The 24,696-nt window shown below is 54.3% G+C and overlaps 1 protein-coding gene across 18 annotated transcripts in view; it reads right to left on the bottom strand.

The window, feature by feature from the left end:
* Kif1a (kinesin family member 1A) overlaps positions 1–24,696 on the bottom strand; it is an 89,847-nt gene that overhangs the window by 21,006 nt on the left and 44,145 nt on the right. For 8 of the 18 annotated variants that reach the window (XM_052750362.1, XM_052750363.1, XM_052750364.1 and 5 more), the window contains 19 exons: positions 24,468–24,574; positions 23,322–23,405; positions 20,463–20,643; positions 20,320–20,392; positions 20,048–20,141; positions 19,053–19,201; positions 18,512–18,690; positions 16,714–16,851; positions 10,388–10,506; positions 7,079–7,164; positions 6,094–6,232; positions 5,826–5,994; positions 5,567–5,657; positions 5,090–5,208; positions 4,300–4,355; positions 3,440–3,548; positions 2,929–2,995; positions 2,746–2,830; positions 470–575 (listed from right to left, as the gene is read on the bottom strand). In XM_052750362.1, coding sequence (XP_052606322.1) covers positions 470–575; positions 2,746–2,830; positions 2,929–2,995; positions 3,440–3,548; positions 4,300–4,355; positions 5,090–5,208; positions 5,567–5,657; positions 5,826–5,994; positions 6,094–6,232; positions 7,079–7,164; positions 10,388–10,506; positions 16,714–16,851; positions 18,512–18,690; positions 19,053–19,201; positions 20,048–20,141; positions 20,320–20,392; positions 20,463–20,643; positions 23,322–23,405; positions 24,468–24,574 — 2,151 coding nt within the window. Of the gene's footprint in view, positions 1–469; positions 576–2,745; positions 2,831–2,928; positions 2,996–3,439; positions 3,549–4,299; positions 4,356–5,089; positions 5,209–5,566; positions 5,658–5,825; positions 5,995–6,093; positions 6,233–7,078; positions 7,165–10,387; positions 10,507–15,672; positions 15,952–16,713; positions 16,852–18,511; positions 18,691–19,052; positions 19,202–20,047; positions 20,142–20,319; positions 20,393–20,462; positions 20,644–23,321; positions 23,406–24,467; positions 24,575–24,696 lie in introns of all 18 variants that reach the window. The other 10 variants (XM_052750352.1, XM_052750354.1, XM_052750356.1 and 7 more) reach the window with 2 other exon arrangements.

The raw sequence follows: 24,696 nt of genomic DNA, 5'->3' as shown, positions 1-24,696 counted from the left end.
CTCTGTTCAAGCTGCCCAACTGCCAGTTCTGTGGGCTCTGGACTGCCTTCGCGATCCCCACACCCCTGGGACCCCTGCTAGAGACTTCAGACCTGTTCATACCAGTGTGGTCCTCAGAAACATGGCCTGCATGTTAAGTCTCCCACCCCATGCCACCAACCATATACCCACAAACTCCCAGGGACAGGACTCTGAGCCCATGCTGGCACTCACCAGGCGACAGACAGGATGACATGAAGAGTATAAACCAGGGATGGGGGACATGCAATCAAGGGAGCAGAGAGACTTGGAGGCCACAGGCCATCGCTCACTGCCTGTCCCTTTAGGTGTTAGAAAGAGGGTGTGTAGGCCTGGAGCTGGCCGGGGCATGAGTGGCTGGGTCAGTAGAGACCATGGCAGGCTGGCGGTTGACCTGGGTGGGAGCTGGTCAGCAGGAGTTGTGGTTCTCCCCACCCTTCTCGTGACTCACCGGTCATCCTGGGCTGGGTGGACATATCCCGAGGAGAGGATGTTGAGGGACAAGATGTTGGGGTCAATCAGAGATTCGTCAGTTTCTGGAGTGTTTCGGATGCGACCTGTGGGAAGGGCAGTGGCTGGGTGTCATTGCCCAGGAAGGCTAGTAATCAAGGGATGCTGAGGCCTCTGGACAGAAGCCAGGGTGGCAAGTGGATTCCCTACATGACTGTTGGCCATGAGTAAAAGGCAGGCACTAGGGTGGACCAGAAGGCTGATGGGGACCTGGTGGCTCCTGTGACAGAGCCAATGTCTCCCTTCTCTGTCTCCTTCCAGGAGAGGGCTGCATTCTATTTTTCAACTCTAGTTACACTTTCTGGTGGATCTCAGCTACCTAGCTTAGCAAGCTACCTGTGGGACAAGGAGATCTAAGCCATGAGGGGATGAACCTACCCCATTTCATGCTTAACATAACAAAAATGAAGGGAGAAGGCAGCATTGTCCATGTATACGCCCTTTGAACACTAGCCACTCTTCCAGGGCCTAGGAGATGCCTGCTTTTGGAGTCCATCTGTCTGTCTGTGAGAGAGACACTTCATCTCATAAATCCTCACCCTGGAAGCAACTTTCTGCCCATTGAAAGGAGCACACAGATGGCTCACAAGTCCTTTGCTCCAGCAACAGAGTGACCAGCTTCCCTCTCCTCTGCTGCACATCCTGGGCAGTCCTGCCCAGTTCCCTGTAGCTCTACAGCATGAGGATTCTGGGAGGAGGCAATTTGGGATCCTTCAGCCAGTCCTTTCCTGATCCCAGACTCTCCATTGCTTGGGATACCCATGGCAAGGAGAAGTTTAGGGCAAGGAAAGCCTGCCCAGAGCAGATACTCAACCCTGGGAACTGGCCTTCATAGAGCTCTCTGCCTGAGGATCTGATGGATATACTTGGCAGGACACAAGAGGGATGTGGGGACTTGGCTAGGGTCATCTGTATTCCTCAAAAGGCCACCTACATGGAGCTCATGGCCCCAGGGTCTCTTGTCTTTCCTTATTTTGCTGGCCCATCTCCATAATGTCCACTTCACGGGGCCTAAAAGACCCATGCCTTCCTGGGAGCGATGCCAGGCTTGGCTATAACCTGAATGGGACTGAGCGTTCACAGCAGTATCTCCCCTACTTCCTCTAAGTCCCCATTGCCACCCCAAATTGGCAGCTTTTGGTGTCTTCATTTTTAGAAGAGGAGAAGAAGGTGAGATTTGAGGCAGTCTGGGCTGTCCATCTAAAGGGGAGGACATGGTGGGGTGGGACACCACTGGATGACAGCATAGGCAGAGCTGCCCCCACTCCAGAGATAGCTTGGTTCAGAAGCCAGGTGCTAGGCCTGACCTTGGTCTTGGAACTGATTCAGTTTGGACTCTTCCCATAGGACACTTTGATCACTGATTTCAGCTTTTTCTGATCCCTGACACAGAGTTTGTAAAACACAAGTGTCCATCCTGGTACCCAGATCAACTCTCCACAGCCCTGTATGTTGGGACACAGAATGACAGGTCAGTCTAAGGACATTGGTCCTGAGATCCTGCCTACCCAGGATTGGGAGGAGCTTCTAGATAGATATGCCTTGGCTCCAGGGTAGAGGAGCTACGTACTGGGATGGATATCTACCCATGTCCCCAAATGAGAGTCTAGAGGACAGCGTGGTAAAGCAGAGTTCAAAAGGGGAGGTCACAGAGAAAGACAGTGTTCTTTTCCTCCCTACAAGATGTGCTAGAGTCCCGACCCCATAGCACAGCGGTGCCATTAGCCAAGCTAAAGTCATCCTGGAGTGAGTGTGGCAGCCCTATGTCTGGTACCGCCACATGTCTGGTACCATCAAAGCGCATGGAGCCCGCCCTGCAAAGCTGAGGATTGGAGTAGTCTTCCACAAGCTAAGGACACTCAGGACTACAGCCATCTCCCAAGACCAGGCAAAGCAGAGAAGGACCCTGCAGCGCCCCAGACAGCATGCTTGCTGCTGGCACCCTGATTCCCAGAACGGTGACACCTGGTAGTTTTCCATTGTTTTAAGCCATTTGGTTGTACTGTTTCGACTACCCTGGAAGGGCAACACAGATTAGGTAGAAACTTGGGACTATAGCACAGATCCAGGGCTCTCCCTTACAGGCGATGGGCTGAAGCACAGAAAGGCTTGGTGACCTAGCCAGAGCCACAAAGCACAGGACAGAACTGTGGTTAGAACCCAGGGTTTTGCCCAAAATAGTCCACTCCTGAGGTAACCCCTGCCCGCACCACTCACCCACAACCAGCTCCCGCACTTCCTTCCAGCGGATGTGGCTTCCCGTCTCATGCAACAGCGTCACAGTTATCCGTCTCTGGATGCCCTGTCACATGCCAGGAGAGGGAACCATCAGGTGGCACTGGGGACATGGGGGACTTTGGAATAGGGCAAGGTTTGAGGAGGGCAGGTAAGGCTTCCCACCTGGTGGAGAAGGAAGGTCCCCATGCATGGCATCCCTCCACGGTGGTCTACCACAGCAGGGATGTAACTGGAAAAGACAGTGATGGTGAGGTGCAAAACCTCTCTCTGTCCCACCCACAGCATAGGACCTGGTCCCAGAGTCGGCAGAGCTGAAAACGGGATCATTGACCACCCCTTGAGGAGAGCAGGTCCTTCTAGGCTGGCTCTCTACAGCAGCTCTCATATTCTCTTTCATACCCTACAAGTCAGAAATCTACACCCAATGACCTGGGTACTGTGTGTAAGGGCTTCTGTGCTCCATGCCTTAGGATTGGGGCACTCAAGGAGAACCTGGTCCCAGGCATCCCCAGCCATCAGCTCAGAGCCCACCGACCTTCCCTTCCCATGTTAGCCACTGTGGATTCTCAGCTGCCCTCAGAACACCGTTCCCAGTGCCCTTCTTCGTCATCACAGAACAGACTCTTGGACCCCAAGCTGGTGCCCAACATGGGCACTCTGGGTACCAACTCACTCGCCATTGGCTTCCAGCTCACAGATCTCGAAGTAGACCAGCAGGTCGTACTTGCAATGGCAGGGACCTGGGGAAGGCCGCGTCATGGTGCTGAGCTTAGTGGCAGGTACTAGGAAGACAAGAAAGCAGTGTTGTCGTGGGGGTACTCAGGGAGAGCGCAGCACAGGCTGCACGGGCAACACATCGCCCAAACAGAGGTGCCCAACTGGCATACCCATGGCCAGGTCCCCCTAGCTCTGCACACTCAGGCATGAGAGATCTGGCACAGGTCTCACATGAGTGGCCACTTATGCTTTCTACACCCGAGCAGGAGCACGTGGCCTTACACAGCTGGGTATGAGGGTGGTGGCTTGAGACGCCGAGCACCACCAGGGCAGCAGAGACACTTGCTCAGAGGTCCTATCACAGGACCCGGCTGCCTGGCCTGTTACCTGAGCTACACTTTACCACAGCAGAATGTATCAGTCCAAGTGTGTCTTGCCAACACCCACACCTCCCCTAGGATGCCCTACACTCAGCTCTGCTGGCTCTCCAATATGTCTACCTCCTGACTGCTTCTGCCCACCCCGCCCCACCCCCAGATTCCTGGGCCCAACCATGTCTGTCCACAGCCCCTGCTCTGGGCCCTTCCTCGAAGTCCCCTTCGATTGATCATCATGTCACCTGTCACTGGGTCTAAATTGTGGACAGGGCTGAACAGCAGAGCACAAAGCTGAAAGCTGTATACTCCACAGGCCAGAAGACATCTGCTGTGTCATCTGCAGCCCGAAGAACCATTACATTCACAGCAGGTCCAACCACACTTGCACCCATAGTGTGGGCCGTCACTGCCCCACTGGACTCGGGAGAGTCTCACCTACCTGGCTTCGATAGTGGCATGACCCGGGGGAAGTGGCGACGTGAGGGCCTCAGGGGGCTGTGGAGGAAAGTCAGAGTGAGCAGACCTAGGCTGGTGTCTGTGAGTCCTGGGGCAGCCCAGGGCAGGGCAGGCTGATCAGAAGCCCATTCGTGGATCCCTAATTCCCCTGTTCATCAGACCCAGGAAGAACCCAGGTCTCCGTATACGCTTAGATGTGAAAGGAGGAACCCTAGGGACCCTTGGGGCCCTAGACCCCATCCCGGAGGCTCTACAAGGCTCCAGGGACGCAGTGCCTCAAATAATCTCTGTTGCCTCCCTCTTCCATTATCATATCCCGGTTATCCCTCAGCTGTGAGGTCTGCTCAGCTGAAGAGAGACAGAGTTGGAGAGGAGGGAAGGCCTTTCAACGTATCTCCAGGCCCCAGGGTGGCTGGCATTCCCAGCCCACCTCCTGGACACAGGGTGAGATGGCTTACGGGTACCTTACCCTTATACCCTAGCCTCTTGAGACTTCCCTCCCTCCCCTCCCCCGCAAAGAATGAGGGAGTCAGACAGATGTTCCCTTCCTGGAAGTGGGCAGTGGGCAGCAACACCCGGTTATGCCCTGGATGCTTCCCATGCTTGGCTGATGTCAAAGCTCTGACAGCAATGGTCTTTAAAGAACCTAGTTCCAAAGGAGAGAGGCAGGCCGGCCCATGCTCTGACCATCCCAGAAAGCTAAGGAGAGGGGATCAGGTACATGGGCTCTGTAGCCTGGAGACAAGGACACTTGGGTGACCTAGGCAGATGACCTGAGCACATCCTTGCAAAGAGGTGGGAATGGGTGCTGCTGGTAGTGGCCGAAGACCTCAAACACAATGGGCTGGCTCTTGATGTACTCGATGAAGGACTTGGTCACCTCTACCGCAATCTAGAGGGAAAAAAGGGAAAGTATGGGTCATATCTGAACATGTTTAGTGTCCATGAAAACACAACACTCCAGTCCCAGCCAGCCCTCAGCACTAATACCAGCCATGACATCCCTGGATGCTCTGTGTCTGTGTCTGCCCAAGGCTCATTGTGAGCAGCTTTCAGGAGTTCTATTCTGACCCTAGGCTCCAATTTTAAACACTACAGGTTCCCCTGCTACCTAACCACAATGTCAGTATTCCAACATGGCACGGAGGTTCTATAACCTGGTGACAGACAGCCCCCAGGACAGTCCGTTCAGAGGAGAAAGAATGGATGGGAAGGCCCTTGGGTGTTGGGGGATAAGGGCCAAGACTTACATTTTGGACATGGTAGAAGCCAAGAGGGGGTCCCCTGCCAGTGTTCTTCAGGGGCTCAGTGGAGAAGGCCTCATCGTGGCGGTGGATAAAGCTGCAGATCAAGAAGAAGAACTTGGAGCAAGGACTTGCAACAAGGACCTGTGGCCTCACTGGGCATTGCATGAGCCTGCGTGGCCCCCAGCACAGCCTATGTGGGCTGCATGCCCCGCAGGAGAGCATCCTATTTCCCAGTATCCCAGGGTATAGACATCAGGCTCACTTGAACTGGCAGAAGATGTCGGCATATTCAGCAGAGATGCTGGATGCCTGCAGGACTGTCACGCGGAAGGTAAAGGTACTGCCTAGACGGAGGTGGTCCAGGGCCGTGTCCAGGGGCCCATCCAGGGCAGACTTCTCAGGGCTATCTAGGAGACCTTCAGGAGGCACAGCTGTTGGGAGCCAGAGCAGAGCGCGGGGCCTTTAGATTCCATGCTCTTCAAGCCCTGGTCCCACACATCCGTGTCTCCACACAGTGGGGCTGCGCCTACCTGAGCAGGTGTTGTTGTTGACCTCGTCAGCTGAAGGCCCGGAGTCAGCACCCTGACCCTGGCCTTCTACAATGCGCAGCTCCTCCTGGGAGGTCCCTGAGCGGGACATCCCCACCACAGGGCAGGACTCAGACTGAAACTGTGAAGACACAGGGTTGAGAAAGCCCGGGAGCTAGATGGCTAAGCTAAAGCCTCCCTGTCACAGGCTATAGAGATCTGTGCCCCGGGGCCTGGGTCTCTAGGGCCCTGCGCCAGCCTTGCCACTGACCTCTAGATGAAGCACCCACCTCTCTAGACCACTCTACTTCCGACTGACTCTCTGGTTTAGATGAGCTGAGGTGTAAATGCCTGAGAAGAACACTCTGCCTGCCTCAATGCAAGAGGCATAGTGAAGGGAAAACAGGAACCATTCCTGGCCTTCAGTTCTACCAACCAGGGCACTTCCTGTGGCAGGTCACAGGCAGCTCTTCCATCTTGAACATCCTCAGACTGAGATCTGAAGTCAGACAGCTAAATAAGCCACCCACCCGAGGAGGGGCACTGCATGGGATTAATCCCTCTACCAGCTCCTCAGATAGCCTTTCCTGTGTGGGTCAGAGGGTGGCCTCAATGGGGTTGTCCTCATTCTCACAGGTTTTGGGGAAGGCAGGAAGAAGGATGGTAGAAATTATAGTATGCTTTGGGAACCCCAAGAACAGCTAACCCAAGAGAAGGGAGAATGGGGGGGTGCCTATTCTAAAAGCTGGCTCTACTTACCAGCTCTATGCCTTGCTGTGTGAGACTCAGGAAGATGGTTGGACCAAGTGGGTCCTGACAAACTGGGGGAGGGACATTGTGTGTTTTAGACAGCCAGGGATGGGACAGGCACAGCGCTCAGGGAGAGAGAAAAGACTCCAAGCCCATGGGACCCTGCCAGGACTGGCCCTTAGAGCCTAGGGTTCAGTGGAAGGGGTTCCTCAGTACACAAGGCAAACCTTCACAGTACCTTTTCAAAATGCTGGTCATCAAAGGAGATTTTAGCAGTTCCTGACTGACGGACACCTGAGCCATAATCCGGAGCCTCTTCGTCAGCTGTGAGAAGAATAAGTAGGTGGGTTGGTTGGCCAACCTGTTTTCCACAGTGGACAGAGCCGGGCCAAATGGCCCAGGACCCTGGAGAGGGTCTAGGAACCAGGTGACCAGATTCTTAACTGCACTGGGCAGCCAGCCTCACCTGGAGTGGCTCAGGAGTCACCAGGACAAGCTGACCACCAGCCTATGTTGCCTCAGGGACCCAGACACATGTCCTTGTCAAGACCTACTCATCCTGAGCCACGAACCTACAGTCTCTGACCCTGACCTGCCTGTCCCAGGTGCTCAGGGAGAACGGGAGGCTCTTGATATCCCTCCACCACCCTCTTCAGAGCCCATGGGCCCTACCATGCCACCTCCAGCATTGTGGCTACTCCTCTGCTACTACCCAGTCAGCCAACAGTGTCTGATAGCCAGGGCCAGCCCCAATGGGGCTCAGTGGATGAGCTGACCCCAACCCATGGCCACAGGGCATGGCAGGGGTGACAAGATTGTGTGTTTCCTAAATTCCTTTCTTCCATGGCCGCAGATGGGGAAATATTAGTTGTGACCCCAAATACACTAAAGCCTAGTTATCTTCTTATAAGATTTGGGGACCGACACAGATCAGACTTCATCATATCCTCTTTTCCTGAATATGACTTGGAGGACAGCAGGGCTGTGGCTCCTCACAGGCCTGGGCTCTGAGCTTCATACATCTTCCTAACGATCAGCCCTATCTGATATACTATCTGGTATAACTAACTGATATACAGAGGACCCACTGAGTTCCACTGGGTTTAGAGTGGTGGACCTTGGAGGTAAACCTGAGCTTAGATTTGGAGATAGGGTCATTCACCAGCTCTCCTAATGACCCTCTAGAGGGCCCTTCTCACCAAGAACAGAGCAAGATAGCCACTGTCCTCTACAAGGGCCATGGGCGAGCCCCTTGGCCTCTAGGAATACATGGACAAAATGGAGACATCTACCCAGTGTGTTTGGGAGCTGCTAGACCAGACAAGAGAAGGAGGGCCTTGCAAGATGGAGGAGGAAGGACCCCAGGAAGGAGGCACCCCAAGTGAGGACATCTTAGTAACGTTCACTTCCCAGCAGTGTGGCCAGGGTGAAGTGTGGCTTCTTCTAGCAGCTCATAATCCATCCACTCCTGGCTTTCCCTGCTAGCTGGGACCTCTGGACCATCACTGAGGAAAACAGTGACTAGACTATGCTCATCTAAGCAATCATGGGTATGTCATGGCTGGTAACAGGTGGGAGTGGGGGAGAACATTTAGAAATCACAGGCTGAGGAGAGTTTGAAAATAGAGCCAATTATTAGCTTAATTAGTAGAACTGAAGTCACCTAATGTGGCCAGAATGCCAGGGAAGAAGTGATTAGACATTTCAGAGGAGAGGAGGAAGAGGCATTTGAAGGTCAGAGGTATGAGAACTCAGGAGCGTGGGAGCATGGGATGTGAGAACCCGGGGTGCGAGAACCCGGGGTATGAGAACCTGGGATGTGAGAACTTGGAGTGTGAGAACCTGGGGTGTGAGAACCCGGGATGTGAGAACCTGGAGTGTGAGAACCTGGGTGTGAGAATCTGGAGTGTGAGAACCTGGGGTGCGAGATCCCGGAGAGTGAGAACCTGGGGTGTGAGAACCCGGGATGTGAGAACCTGGAGTGTGAAAACCTGGGTGTGAGAATCTGGAGTGTGAGAACCTGGGGTGTGAGAACCCGGGATATGAGAACCTGGGGTTGTGAGAACCTGGAGGGTGAGAACGTGGAATGTGAGAACCTAGAGTATGAGAACCTGGGGTGTGAGAACCTGGAATGTAAGAACCTGGGGTGTGAGAACCTGGAGTGTGAGAACCTGGGGTGTGAGAATCCGGAGTGTGAGCACCTGGGGTGTGAGAACCTGGAGTGTGAGAACCTGGGGTTATGAGAACCCGGAGAGTGAGAACCTGGGGTATGAGAACCTGGAGTGTGAGAACCTGGGGTGTGAGAACCCAGGGTACGAGAACCTGGGGTGTGAGAACCTGGAGTGTGAGAACCTCGAGGAAGGTAGTCTGAAAACCTGTGGCACATAAAAACCTGGGGGTACATTGGTGGTATTTGGGTGTGATAAGCTATGCGGTAGGAGAACTTGGGGTATTGTGGATCTGAGAGTATGAGAGTGACAGGGGCAGTGAGGACATGATAACCTGCAGGTAGGAGAGCCTGGGGAGTAGACAATTGGAGCATATGAGAACCTGGGCATGTCTAACACATGTGGGGGGTTGGCCTTCTCCAGATCCTCCATGTGCCCACCCTGAGCCAGCCCCAGACTAACCATGGCCAACCTGCAGCGTCCCACTTAGTCCCCTCTGTTCCTTTGTCTCCCTCTCTCCCCAGGTGCCAGGAAGCCGTGGGATAAAGACAGTGAGTACTCCAGGAAGAGACCACGGTCTCGGGCAGAGGAAGGAGTCTCCGAGCTGCCATTACAGTAGATGTTACCACTGACCTGCGGATGCCTTTTGAGTCACGACCCTCATACTGTTCTCGGTGTCCCTACAAATGTTCTCACCATGTAGGAAGTGCATTATAGGCCCACAGGCGAGCAAACTGAGGCCCAGGGGCTTCTGCAGCTGGCTAATCCTGGTCCTTCCTGGTCATTCCAGAGGGATGGGGTAGTGAAAAAGTCTCTCTTTTACAACGGGAGAGCCTCTATTATCAGGCCACAAATGAGGAGGAGGGAGCGTCTGCAGCCTCCAGCTTAGGCCTGTGCCTGAGACCAGGACCTAAGGGAGGAACATAGAAGAGAAACTGAGGCAGCTATTGAGAGCCACTCTGGCCAGGGACTAGGAGTCTGCAGGCTCCCTTGACTACGGGGAAAAGTGGAGAGTGGGTAGGTTGCTGACAAGGCAATCTCTGGGTCCACCTGATCTGTGGGATAGGCGAGGACTCCAAGCCAGATCAGGCTTGAGGCATCCTGGACTGAGCCTGCATGACTGAGATGTCTCTATGTAGTCTAGGAGAGTCTAGGAGGCCAGAGCCAAGGGCTCAGCACAGGAGACTTTTGCATCTATCCCCACCTGCCCACCTGTCCGTGAAAGGGAAAAAGTTTCGTGTTGGCCACAGGGAGGCTGGGAGTCCTGGGTAAGGCCAGCTTCACACTGGATCCTGCGCCATGTCCTCCCTCCCGCCACGGCCCACAGAGGCAAAGCCCCCCAAGGGACTCAGGCGCACACCACCTGGGCCCACACACACCTGAGATAGCCTGCACCGCCACACGGAGGAAGCCCTTCACCTCTCCCTTCTCACTGACGATGGCCACGCGGTGCACCAGGGGCACGGGGTACAGCAGGTTGCTCAGGTACACGAAGGCCCTGCAGGGGCAGAGCCATAGTCACGGGCGACCCTCGGGGTGTGACTCTGAGCTACAGCAGTGACACCAAGGCCAGCTCACACACAACACGAAGCTGCAAAGCGGAGCAAAGCGGCGGGACAGCCAGGGCGAACGCAGCGAGGGGGGCTGGGGACAGGCAAGGGGGGGAGGGGGGAGGGCTGTCGGTGCTCAGAGGAGACACGAGGTGGAGGTACAGAGAGGAAGGAAGGGGCCTCGGTGGGTGGAGGGTACAGCCCAGCTCAGCCTGGCCATGGCTGTCTGAGGACAGCTGAAGAGAGGGTTTCAGGCTGCTTCAAGGGCTGGAGGACCTGAGCTGAACAGGGCCATGCTAACAAGCCTCAACACGTCGAGGACAGATGCCTCTTTCCCACTGGGCGCCATCAAGCAACTCCTCCGCGGAGCGCCTTTAACAAACACCTGTGCCCTCTCGGCTGACCTGGAGGTCAGACACAATCCATCGCTAAGCATCACCCTTCTCAGGGCAGGTACAACTCAGAGCGTGTGGCCCATCACTCAGAAGCCTGTGCCCTGCCCTGATCCTCACTATCTATAGATACCACCTCTCTCAAGAGTCTTGCTGGAGTTCCCTCAGCCGGCCTCTCCATCACTCTGCCTCTCCCACTGTCCCTAGAGGGTTGTAGGGAACCTGTCACATAGAAGTTTCCAGTGATGGGAAGGGGCTCCGTGATGCCTGAACTCCTTACAGAATCATCGAAGCCCTAAGAGGTTCAAGACGGCCAGCTACATCTTACTGCCCCTATGTTCAGCCTCCATCTGGCCACAGGGGCCGATGGGTCCCTGTTATCTGTCTACTCTCCTGACAACAGCCCATTTGCACTCTCCTCTCAGTGACATCTTCTGACTTTAAGAATCTGTCTGTAGACTTTCTGGTTTTCTGTGCTTTTAATATATGTCCGAGCTTCAGCAAGTTGTTCTAGCAAAATCCTCAAAGTCAGGCCTCAGATGGTGGGAGGCAGCCCTCTTCAAGGGGCCTTAGTGGTTCCCCCAACTTTCCCTAGCATGGTGCCCTCTCAGGAAGAGTACTAGCCCAACCCCCTCTGTCCAGTTGGGGAAGTGCTGTGGAAAGGATGTGGACTGTGCTGACTGCCCTGGTCCCCTGAGCCAGACTGAAACCTACCTCTGCCAAGGCTCGGACATCCTAGAAGGCCCAGGAGGCAGCGCCACAGAGCTTGCTTGAAATCAGCAGAGCACAGGTTCTGGGCTCTCCAGATGTGCTCTACTAGCACTTCAGAGATACCCCCAGCTCTGTGAGCACTCATAGGGAGGCTCATAGATCTTACACACTCACTGCTTAACCTTCCTCCACTGTCCAGAACTAGGGGTTCTGGAGCAGTACTCAGATAGGTAGACTGAGGTAGGGCAAGGCCATGCCCAAGTCATATGGTAAGGCTCCTGTAGTGGGTAGCTATTCCAGCTTTGACCTGGAAGTACTACCCCTAGTGAGGCTTCTGGTACCTGCCACGCCTACCTATGACCTGCCCCTGGGGCGGGGCTGAGACGGGAGCCCTTAAGACCGGAGATCAGGATGTGCCGGGCCTCTTGGTTGCTCGTGATCCTGGATGCTGGTTGGAAGACCGAGTCAGAGTTCTCCAGAGAACCCCATTGGACTGCACCTCACCTCTCCCGGATCCTGTAACCAACCCTTTTACTGGCTGTAAGTTAACCCCAAAATAAACCTCCTTTTAACTACGTGGAGTTGCCTTGTTAAATCCCCACATTAGGCTCCCTATGGGGCCTATTTTAAAATGGGGTTGACCCCAGAGACCACAGGACCCAAAGAAGAAATACACATCCTGGGACAGCTTCTGCTCCCCGATGCCTGGAAGGTAGTTTATCAAGTATGTCTTAACAGTGATGCCCCTCAATTTAGCTATCTGTGCTCTCCTCTTTTATGGATGTAAAGAGTCTGGAGTCTAGCCGGGCGGTGGTGGTGCACGCCTTTAATCCCAGCACTCGGGAGGCAGAGCCAGGCGGATCTCTGTGAGTTCGAGGCCAGCCTGGGCTACCAAGTGAGTTCCAGGAAAGGCGCAAAGCTACACAGAGAAACCCTGTCTCGAAAAACCAAAAAAAAAAAAAAAGAGTCTGGAGTCCAGCATGGCCCATTAGAGCTGGTAGAATATGGCGCTCAGGCTCATTTCACAAGAGAAGAAACTGATGCATAAAAATATCAGGCAGTAGCCAGGGGTGGCAGCAAGGGCCAGAGCTAGGATGGGACCTGCAAGTTGCCCTCTAGGTAGCTCTCAACTCTGTTGTTCATTGCTCGTCAGCGCAACTAATCATGTATAAATCTTGTATCTCCATCTTTTAGAACTTCCATCAGAGAGGGAAAATCCAGGCTGCCGTGGCCCACATCCAAACTGTAGGAACGAAGTGACCCACATCTAACCCTAACCCTAATCTCCCACTGGAGGCTGGGGTTGTGTACTGAAAGAGACCCATTTGTGGCCAAAGCCCCTGGAGCCTCCCTGACCTCACAATCCCTGCACAGCTCATGGGAACTGCGAGTCTAGCTGCAGCTGTGGGGCCAGATGTTGTAGAAGACAAAAAGGATGCAATGCCCCCCCCCCCCCACTTCTCTATATGATCTACATGACCAACCCAGTCCACTTGGCACTGTGGTGGAGTCAATCGGCTAGAAGAGACCTCTGGGCCTGCAATGCCTCCCAGGGGCAGCATGGGTCTTGAAGAGGCTGCAAGCTGAATCTGGAAGATTTCTGTGCCCCAGTCTGAGTAGGACTCACTCAGCCAGCACCCCTGGGATGAGGGCACCTAGGCAGACACTGCTCAGGGGGACAATAGACTCTAGCCTTCATCTTACCTGTTCTCTGGGCACCAGAAACAACTAGAAGACAGTGTAAGCCACTGCAGGGTCAGAGAACACAGCCCTTGCCAACCTTTGGCATGCCACACCAGCCAAACACCCAGCTGCTCTCAAGGTCGAAGAACACTGTCCACAGCCACACTGACAAAGACAGGAGGTCCAGATAAGGAGGCCCAGCATGGAGCTAAGAGGCTCCGGGCTGCATGGAGCTATCAGTGCAGGCTCTTGCTGGGTCAACATTTACCCATCTGGTGCCCTCCCCAGCTCCTCCCCCAGAGGAGCTTGTCCTGTCTGCAGTACCTGCCCCCTGCTCCCATCCTCTGGATGTGTATTAACTAGGAAATGGGAGCCTCTGGGCCCACTGCATCAGCTAACTCACCCACATCCCCAGGCCACTGGACACCTAACCACCAGAGACCCTGGATGTGAGGAGGAGGGGCCCTGGTTATGGCCATGAGACCACTGCCCCGGATCCAGAGCACCTTGAAGCAGGCTCAAATACCCGAAAGAGGAGGGGAGGGAAGAAGGGGCAGAGCGGCACGTGTGGCGAGGCGGGAGGGAGGAGGCAGCGCTAACCACAGATTGGTGAGGTGCAGAAACGCATGCTGGAACCCAGGGAAGCCTTTCCAGAGGGGACGAGAGTGGGCACCCCAATTTCGCTTAAGCTTTGGAGAGAGAGCCAGCAGCTACCAGAGGATAAAAGGAAAACCAAGGTGGAGCCCTCCTCAGGACTGGGCCTGCATAGCTGCTGTGCAGAGAAGCCAATTCTTGCCAAACCGAAAAGGTCAGGATGTTGCCGAAATGAAGCCTTGCACAGAGCACCCCACGATACAGGGGGCCGGGCCTCTCATGGATGACTTTTGCTAAGCTTGGTCATTTTGTGAAATCTCAGGTCCACAAGAGGGGAAACAACGTTGGAAGGACCCAGCTCTTTTCGTGAGACTGCAGAGCCCATACCCCATTTCTCCTCACGTCACTGTCCCCTGTATCTCCTGACCCCTTGCCTACCTGACACCTGGAACCACTCCCAGGGCCCAGCAGGCATGGGAGGTCTGGTGCTATAGCCCAAGGCTTGTTGGGAGAAGCCCGTACAGAGCTGGCCTGGAATCTGTACCTCTTGCTCAGGCCCAGCAGGGTGGAAATCCAGACCCAGGCTATCTCGGAGGGAGAGGCTACCCACTTGTGTCCACCTGGCTAGCTCATCATAGCTAATGCCAGCCAATGACAGTTAGGAAAACTAATCAGAGAAGATCCTAGCCAGTGATCTGGGACCTGCTACCTCCCAGGGAGAGGGGTGCTTATACCATCACCTCCATTCAAGGAAGAAAGGAAGGAAGGAACTCCATAGAAAGTCCATAGTCTGTAAAGGACCATGCTCAGCCTTTAACTTTCAATACTTGTGCTCCAAGATCAAGAGTTCTGAGACTCCCATTGTCCTAGAAGCAATCTCAAACTCCAGGAGAGGATGCTACTGTTGCTGTTTCAAGCAGGTAGAATACAAACCCTAGCATTTCTAAGTCACCTTTGCCTTGCTGCTGCAGCCAGTGGCTAGACCTGCCTCCCTGTGGCCCCAACCTCAGCCTCTCTCACCTATTCCAGAAACTCAGTGTCCCGGGGGGGTTCTCTGCAAGAGGCTGCATGCCCATCTCATCAAGCTGGCCCAGTAGGTCAGGGGCTTGGAGCTACTGCCACCTGCTAGGCTCTACAAAATTAAGGCAGATAGGTAGAAGCCCTTCCTCCCCTACATTGGGTGGCTCACACACCTGCTCTTTTTCCCAGAACAGAGCGGCATTGAATACATAGGGTACCTTCTCTTTGGACAACAGTGGAATAAGCAGAAGCCACCTCAGCTGAACCAAGCTGTTTCCCAAGACAAGGGTTTGGGGCACCCTGCCTGGGGACGTCTTTCTTCCCCTCTCAAATGCCCCTTGAGCCCTGCACAAGGAGTCGCAGTCTTGGTCATTTCCTACGGCCTATCCTACAGGAACTATCCCAGCCATCCGGAGTGGGCACCAGGAGCTCTTGGCTGTAGCTGTGTGTTCCAAGCCCCAGCCTCTCCTGCCCCCCGGCCTCAGACTCTTCCCTGCCGAGCCAGAGCATCCGTCTCCTAGATGTGCACATGTCCCACCGTGAAGACACAAAGTGAGCCTGGCTCTCTCAGCTTCCTCAGAGACTAGTAGCCCTAGCCTGCCCGGCCCAGAGGGTCCGGTGTCTGCCCTGATCCCCCGATCGATCGTGCCACAGCAGTGCTTCTACGCAAAAGAGCTGGTTCCTCCCCAGCATGCGCGCCTCAACCTCACCAACCTTCCTACTAAACTGAACAGGGGGGGCCGGTCGTAAAACGGGTCCCGGCCGTCGCACAGCGAGTGCTCCGGAAAGACGTCGTCCTCCAGGTCCTCCTCCTCCTCCTCCTCCTCCTCCTCCTCCTCCTCCTCCTCCTCCTCCCCCACGCTCTGCTCCTCGGCAGGCTCGGTGGTGTCGGAGTCGGGGCTTGAGAAGGTGGGGGAGGGGGTGAGAGCAGCCATGCGCTCGCTCATGCATGTGTTGAGAAGAGGGTAGCTGTTGCAGCCAGAGATGACTGAACTGAGGTTAGTGCGACAAGACAGAAAGAAATTAACACCAGCTACTCCGGGGGAGGTGGGGCGGGGCGGGGCGGGACAAGGAGGGCTTCTGTTTAAAACCAAGCACCAACCATCAAGAGATGCTGCTTTAAAAGACAAGGAACAAAAAAAAAAAAAAATGCACCCAGTCTCCAGGGCTGGGAAGAGAAAACAAAACGAAACACCCCGGACTAACAACGACAACAGAATCCATGGTCGGTACAAGGCTCTGGAAAGCACCACCAACAGGTATGAGTGAGCACAAGGGTCCAGGTTGGCCCTAGCCAAAGCTCTTTGAGGACCTCCTCGGATGACGCGGGGGTCGGAGACTAGGTACAGACCCCAGATTGGAAAACAAGGAAGGGGCTGGTAGTCTCTAATCTTGCCTCTGTGTCCCCACCCCCAAAACACCAGTGACCTGCAATGCCTGCTCTAGGCCCCTGGGTGCTTAGGCAACACACACACACACACACACACACACACACACACACACACACACACACACACACTCACACTCACAGACATGAATCACAGCAGGTGTAGCAGCAGTGACAAGATGACACCCCAGGTCTCCTAAAAAAGCTGGCCCTACAGGTACATGATGAGGAATGACTGGGGTGGGGGAGACAAAAATGGAATCTGGCTCTTTCTTGACTTCAGGCCAGGGCAGTTCAGGGTCTGGGTTCTGACCCCATGCCACCTCTGTCCCTCACTTTTTCTGCAAGGATAGGGAGGAGGTGCCCACCTGCCCACCAGCCGGAACCAGGGGAAGCGGTCATAGAAGGGGTCCCCGCCAGTCACCACGTTGTCACAGTCCTCAACGACGCTGGAGGGCACCTCTGCGGCCCTGTCATACATCTCCCGCATCAGGTCCAGGCGTTGCCTGTCGGGGTTCAAAGATCATGTAGGCTCAGACCAGTGCCCAGGTGTAGCCCAGCACCCCATTCCTCCTAGGGCACCAGATTGGGCCTGGCTCCATCAGCCTGTCAGGGTCACAGGCTCAGAGGTCTGCCAGCCAGAAACCCCTCCGTGGCCCTCAGAATTCGGCATCCACAGGAAACGGGTAAGTGAGAATGGCAGGTCACCACAAATGCCTCCCAAGTCTTCCTCGGTGACAGTAAGGTGAACTGAACTGACGAGGCAGAGCCCAGCTGGGAAGCTGACAGAGGAGCAGGGAGGCACCCTATGGCAACTCAGAAGTAGGACTGGTAATGCAGCCCTGAAAGCTCTCATAGTGAGCTCAAGTGAGGCAGGAAGGGAGCGGAGAAGACAAAGTACTTTTAGATCTCACCCCCCAGGGAGGACAAAACGTAGGGAGGAGAAAATGAGATTGTGCTCTCTAGGGGACACGGAGTTTGACTTCTAGAGGGATATGCATCCTCTCTGATGGTGTTACAGTCAACCTAACTTCGCAGAAGAACTCAGGAGGGATGGAGGGCCTGTAGGCACACACAAATGGAACAAGAAAAGGGCATGCCTACTAATCATGTTTTACCGTCCATATCCGCTATCTCCAGGAGACCTGGCTGACCGGGAAGGGTCCTCTCTATCTAGCTCAGTGATTCTGAACCTTCCGAATGCTGAGACCCTTTAATACAGTCAGATGCGGTGACCCCCAACTGTGAAAGTATTTTCATTGCCACTTCGTAACTGTAATCTTGCTACTATTAGGAACTGTAATATGAATATTTGTGTTTTCCAATGGTCTTAGGTGACCCCTATGAAGGGGTCATCCATCCCCAAGGGGTCATGATGCACAGGTTGGGAACCTCTGATCTAGCTAATCCCAGAGATAGCTAACAACTCATAGTGAGCCTGCCTTCTACACACAAACCAACAGACCCCAAGTCCACACCACCTCCCCTCTTTCTAGAGTCTCATGCACCTGGCCAGCGTTCTCTCTGCCTTAAATCAGCCAGGACATTGAGAAACTAGGAAACCCCCTTGCCCAAGTCTGGCCTCATTCCAGGGAGTCCCTAGAGACCAGCTGCTCCATTTTTTTCCTCAGAAGTCCAGGAAACACTCTGGCTTTCCTGGCCTGCTCTGGTGCCCAGTCACGGCCCTGCAGGCTTTGTGCCTCCTATTTCCAGGCCTGTGAGTACATTCTACTCTTCTCATGGCAGATGTCTCTGTCATTACCCGGTCACCTTCACACATGGAGACTTGGCATAAGTTAGAGGAAGAGTCCAAGGAGACAGAGCGCTCTCACAACACACACGCAGTTAAAAAATTCAGTGATGGCGGAGCACTCCAGATGCCCCTCCACCTTCCCAGGTCCTCAGCCTTCTGGGGGCCGAGGAGGATGGGTTCCCTCAGACACGCAGAGTGGAGAAGCCAGGGCCCCCCTGTCTCTGAGGCCCTTGGCACAGACCCGGCTGGAGACACTGAGCCACCTTCCAGTCCCCTCTGCTGTCTACGTGTTTGCTCAGAACAAAAACAGGACACCAGGAGACCCACTGGCGTTACTGTGAAGCAGAGCCCAGTCTGTCCTCTCCCCGGGGAAGACCCCATCCGTCCTCCACCTCACTGCCCTCCAGTAGCACCTGAGCTTCTCCAGCGTCCAGTAGTGGGTGGCCCCATTCTTCTGGTCCTGGACCTCCACTGCCACGATGGTTCGAGGGAAAGGCCGTGTCTCTCGGTCTTTGGCAGCTTCTGGAGGCAGTAGGTCTGGCGGCAGCGGGGAGTAGAGGGTGTCTGTGAGGAGGACGAACTGGAACTGGACCTGTAAGGGGCAGAAGATGGCCATGCATCCACCCCTTCCTGAGTGGAAGCCAGGTTTCTAGGGGGCTTCTCCCCACGCCCCTGAGATCTCAGCTCTATATTCCATAGTTCACCAATCTTTTCAACTAACCACTGAGAATGGCTGACCCCACCCCCCACCCCCGTCCACCACTGCTTGTCGACTCTCAAGCAAAGCCAGTAAGATATCTATTTCAGCCGGTGCTTCCTTCATCAACCCACACTGGTACCTAGTTCAGGCAAGGGCCCCCAGTCAACTCTAGGGCTGGCTGAGTGCTGGTCTTGTGTTGTGACTATAAGCAACTAGACCATCACTCGTGGGGAACCCCCTCTGACGGGTCCCACCTTCTTCTTCAGCTCCACACTGATGGCATTGGCCTCCTTCAGGAAGATGGCATTGCCCCACAGCAGGTCCCGTAGAGAAGTGAACTGGTACCACTTCCATTTCCGGAAGGCCCACAATGCCAGCTCACACTCCCGCTCTGTCCACTGGACTGTGAGGAAAGCCATGTGGGTCATCAAAGAAAGCCACAATAGAGCCTACCACAACCTGAGTCTTGAAAGATCAAGATGGCTTGGCAACGCCAGAGGACTAGCTGGGTGGACCCTGTACCCAGTTCACACTATAGCTGGTCTGTTAAATAAAGTAGCCCTTCCATAGTCACTGGAAGACTTGCTGGGCTCCGGCCCTCTCTCCCCAGATAAAGGCTCTGATCAGTCCCTCCCATGCTGGGCTGGGGCCCCCACGCTTGAATTCCTAATTTCATCCTAAGCCTCTTTAGTGTGGAGAAAGGAGAATCCAGCAGAAAGACCAGCCAAACAAGTAGTGTGGAAACGCCCCCGGTCACCCAAAGATTAGGTAGACTCCCCAAATGAGCTCCCCTAATAGCTTAAAAATCAAAGCAGCTCAGGGGCCATATCACCAGTGACAGCCACATCTGTCTTGTGGGGCTGGTAGTGGGGAAGGCCAGAGCGGAGGTTGACATGCCCTTTGTTCATGGAGCCCTCCAGAGAAAGGGAATCCTCAGATGAGGTGCAGAGTGAACCAGGACTTTGGTCAAGGTCTCCATCTACCACACAGTGAGCAAGGCGAGCCCTCGCCAGCACCCATGGTTCTGTTCTGGCCCATTCCCATTAGCAAACATGTGCCTGAGTGTGTGAGATGTGGGGTCACTTGCTTCGGTACGGCCTCCCCAATCCTGTCTATACGATAGTACCCAGAATTAAGGAGGTCTATCTCCCAGGGACAAAGTTCAGATCGGCTGACTTCCAGTGAGGCACCTGGGACCTGCTCTTTCAGGCCCTGTTGGTGGGAGACATGCCATCTCAAGAGTCCTTACCTTCATCCTCTGGTTCTTCCTCCTCCTCATTCACCTCTGGGTAGTACCTGGAATCCATCTGCTTCTGGAGGGCCTCCAGCTTACTCTCATAGTCCTGAAGAGATAGGCAGGGCCTGTGGCACCACCATAGAGACGGAGACAGCCTCACCCCAGCCCACTGGAGTGCAAGAGAGGGCCCAGGCCAGCAGGGAGGGGGGCCAGAGGGAGCAGAGATCCACTTTCCCAGTGGGCTAGAGCACATAGGGGCCGTGAAGCTGGGTGGGCATCCTCACCAGCCTCTGCTGCTCCAGCAGGTATGTGGCTTCCTCCCGTTCCCGCCGGTACTGATCTTCCAGCTCCTGGAGCCTGCAAGAGCACGTCCGGTGAACACACGGCCATCAGACCCGGCAGGCGGGCAGCTGACCCCAGGCCTCACCTCTGCTCCATCTCCTGCTTCATGTCGATGCCCTGCTTCTCCAGCAGCTCACGCTGGGCGAAGGCCCAGTCCACTGGCTCAGCAGGCGTCTCTGCACAGGGTGTTCGCTCCCGCTCTTGGCGGGCCTGCTCAGGATGGTTAAACCGGAACACGTGGCTCTTACCCATGATGATGCGGTTTCCTGGGAGATGGAGGCAAAACCAGCCTTGAGGTGCCTGTGGGTTCCAGGTGCCCTCAAGGGGTGGGAGAAGGAGAAGGGAGAAAGGGGTGCAGGCATTTCATCTGCCTGGGTATCCCAGCACCACCCACCTCGGGAAGAGCATCCAACCCCCAAAACCCTGGCTCCAAATCACCTTTCTCCTTGGATTCTCTCTCTCTGTCTCTGTCTCTCTCTGTCTCTCTCTGTCTCTCTGTCTCTCTGTGTCTCTCTGTCTCTGTCTCTGTCTCTGTCTCTCTCTCTCTCTCTCCTTCTCTCCCTCTTCCTCTTAAAGATTTAAAAGAGGGCACCAGATCTCATTAAAGATGGCTGTGCCACCATATGGTTGCTGGGACCTCTGCAAGAGCAGCCAGTGCTCTTGGCCTCTGAGCCATCTCTCCAGCCCGATCTTTCTCCTTGGAATGGGTCCCTTTCTTGTCTCCCAAATCTAGCCCCTTGACTATGTGGTTTAGGTTTTGTAGGAGGGATGTGGTAAAGTTTAGAGACACAGGGTTATAGAAGCCCCAGGGTGCTGTAAGGGAAGCTTAATTGTGGCAGAAGTTAGAACACCCATTGGAAAGCAGATGTAAAGACTGCTCGTGAGGTTTCAGATGAGAACAAGGATTCCATTAGGACCTGGGCTAGAGGCTCTTCACACTACGTTCTGGCCAGAACCTGGCTCCACTTTGTCCATGTGCTAAGACTGCGTGAGAGGCTGGATTTCAGTGTTGGACTAATTAATTTAGCGGAAGACATGTCAAGGCAGCGTAGCATCCAGGCAGCCGTGGCATGGGCTTTAACGACTGCTGTTAGCCATGTTTACAGTAAGAATGGGGAGCAGAAAGATTTGAAAACTTGGAAGTTCTAGTAGAGCCAAGGAAGGTGTGTACACAGGCTGTCTCAGTAAGTACTTCCTTGTGTCCAACCATCCAGGAACTCAGTGACCACTGCAGCCATGATCCAAGCAGGCCCCGTTACCTCTCAAGCTGGCAGTAAGTTTTAGCATTGTCCAGGGATGCTGATTTTGCAGATATATGAACCATTAGGGTTGTGTAGTCACAGAGGCTTCCAAATAGATTTCAAAGGAAGCCCTGAGAGGTCAGGTAATATTTACAGAGTAGGGTTAAATCCCTCACAGGCAGACCTCGAGAGGATAGTATATAAAGCCGTGAGAGTAAATACTGTGTTGTTATGAAGACCCCAAGATGCTAGAGACGCCAAGAACACAGAATGTCTTCTGAGGAAAGCCATGAGCCACAAGCAAAGACTTCTCAGGAAATAAGCCTTGTGGGCTACAGCTGGAGAGGCCAGAGGGATGAGGCTACCAAGGCCTTTGAAGTTCATATCACACCACCACATGCCTTAGCTTCTGAACATGGAGCTATAGGATTTAACGTTTGCCCTGCTGAGTTTTTGTCTGGCTTCAGCCCCATTTCTCCTTGCTAATTTTCTGTTCCTCCCCTTCAGTGTGGGAATGTACATCCCGTCTCATCATACACCAGAAGTGTGTCATCTTGATTTTACAAAGGCTCGCCCTGAAGTTTGCTCTGAGTCTAAGAGGGCACTTTAAACTCGGGCTCCTAAGCAATGACGGAACTTTAAATGCATGGAGACTCTTGAAGACAAGACGGAATGCACTTTGCATTGTGAGATGGACACAGGCTGGGAGACCATGAGTAGAATGTTATGGGTTCAATATGGTGTCTCCCTCAAAGGTTCATATGTTGAAGTTTGGGGGTCCAGCCAGTGGCACTATTGAGAGGTGATCAGATCATGAGAGTACTAACTTCATTGGTAGATTAATCTATTAATTAGTTCACCAGTGGATGAGTGAGTGACTAGGGGGCGGGGCTTGTTGGAGGAAGTAGAGGGTATGCCATTGAAGGGTATATCTTGTTCCCAGAACCTGCTTATTCTTTCCTCTGCTTCCTGGCTACCAAGAGGTAAGCAGCTCTGTTCCACCACAAACTCCCACAATGATGCTCTGACTACCACAGGCCCAAGGCAATGGAGATGGACTACAGACTTGGAAACTGTGAGCCCAAAGCAGCCCTTCTTCCCCTAAATTGTTTCCTTGGATACTTTGTCATAGCAACAGATGGTGATTGACTCTGCTATAAGTCAGTTCCTTGAGAGTCTCCTTGTTCATGTGTGTATGCCTCAGACTCATCTGCCCAGCTCTGTCTGCAGCCACATGTACATTCATGCCTCCCACCATGCAAGCAAGAGCTACGTCATCTGGGGACCCACCTTATATATCCTAAATGACTTTCCCGAAAGAGACTAATGCTTCCATGCGTGGTTTTTATAGCAGCAGGCTGGGGATCACAGTACTGAATCCCAGGAAACTGGTGTTGAGAGGGTGGTGACCTGTCCCACATTGACTGCTCTGTAACACCACAGTTTGGCAACTGTCTGTCGTCTCCTGCCCTTTCTCCTGAGCCTAGTCCAACGAAGTGACCATTCGGGACCTCCTCTGCGTTTATAGTCTCAGGCCCAGGCACTCGAGTCCTCAAGTGCCCAGTTTGGGGACTAGAGGATCTCAGGGATGCTCATGTCCCCCTAGCAAAGCTGCTTTTTGTCGGGAGCAAACTGTCCCGAGAGGATGAGCACAAAGGCTTTGCCTCATCTACCCTGCAGTGCCCTGGTGCTCCCAGCCATACCTGACCGCAGGATGCTGGGCTCAGTGACTTTCTTGCCATTGACATACGTGTCGGCTCCTTCACAGGGCTCCAGGGTCACCACGGCTACAAGACACATAAGAGGGGTACTGTAAGAGGTCGTTACTTCAGGGGCTCGGCTCCCCTGGCCCCTGGTGGGCACCACTCAGGTTCCTCATTCCAGGCTGGCCACAGAACCTGACCATGAGTAAGACCCCTTGGATGAAACTGAGGGTCTCATCACTTAGTAAAGGAGAAAAATGTCAAGAAGGAGGCTCCTGGGCCCAAGCCAAGGCTGGGGAGGCAATGCTGAGCTTCACTTCTCATGTTCTTATTCAGGTCTCTAAGTGGACAAGAATAAGAAATAGTGGCTAACACGTCCCCAGGAGGCCCTAGATCCCTTTGACTCATCTGCACAGGAGAGAAATGGGGATTTGTGGATGGGAAAATCTAGGAGTATTAATTGTCCCGCGCACCATTTCAGGCCACCATCCCAAGGTAGCAAAGTCAGACACAGATTCAGTAATGGATTCGCAGGCCTGAGGATGGTCAGATGCCTCCTGGCTTGGACACCAGCCCTGTACTCGGAGGCATGGACACAGTGTCTGCACACCAGCTCTGAGGCAGCACCATCTTCTGCAGGGCAGTGGTGGGCAGGTCGAGAAAACAGATAGCTGCTCCCCAGCCAACAGGAGAGGGTGCTCTCCAAACCCCTTCAACCCTAGAGTGGGCTCCATCCAGGTGGCCCGCTGTCCCTCTGCCCGCACACATCCCTACTGTAAGCATTGCTTACACCTACCTGCTTACTTAACATACTTAGCACCCTCCTTGTCCCAGAATCCCACCATACCCCTGGGCTCCACCCTTCAAGGCAGCTGGCTCCCCGGAGCAACCACCACTTGGCCACAGGAACCAACCAGGCCTTTCCCAAATACCTTTCTAATAGAGGGTGTCACTCAGCTATCCTCAAGGCTCATACAGTTCCTGTCCAGAAGTATGATTCAGGTTCCACTTAGAGCCAGGAAGCTGGGCGGATGGCTAGTGCCCTCCGAGGGCTGACCCACTAGGTCTCACTTATGCCTGGTCAGCAAGATGGGGGTGGGCAGGATGGGTGTGCGGGGGGGGGGGGGGGAGGCAGGACAACACTACCTTCTCCTCCTCCCCGGGAGTCGCTCCGGAAGATGCAATGTTCCTCCTTGATGAAGTGCCCACTCAGGACGATGTCTTGCCGCCTCTCTGCATCTTCTCTGCCCACTCTGTTGAGGAATCAGGGGCAGCCTAGCAGCAGGGCCCCAGCACACCCACTCTGCCTGGCTCACTCCTACATGCAGCCTCCCAGGGATGCCCAGCTGGTTTTCGTTGTGTGTTTCATTTCTGG

The sequence above is a fragment of the Peromyscus californicus genome, unplaced genomic scaffold, assembly GCF_007827085.1.
Source record: "Peromyscus californicus insignis strain IS unplaced genomic scaffold, ASM782708v3 Scaffold_21__1_contigs__length_65335640, whole genome shotgun sequence".
Classification (NCBI taxonomy): Eukaryota; Metazoa; Chordata; class Mammalia; order Rodentia; family Cricetidae; genus Peromyscus; species Peromyscus californicus.
Note: the sequence above shows the minus strand (reverse complement) of the source record. Positions and strands in the feature narration are given on the sequence as shown.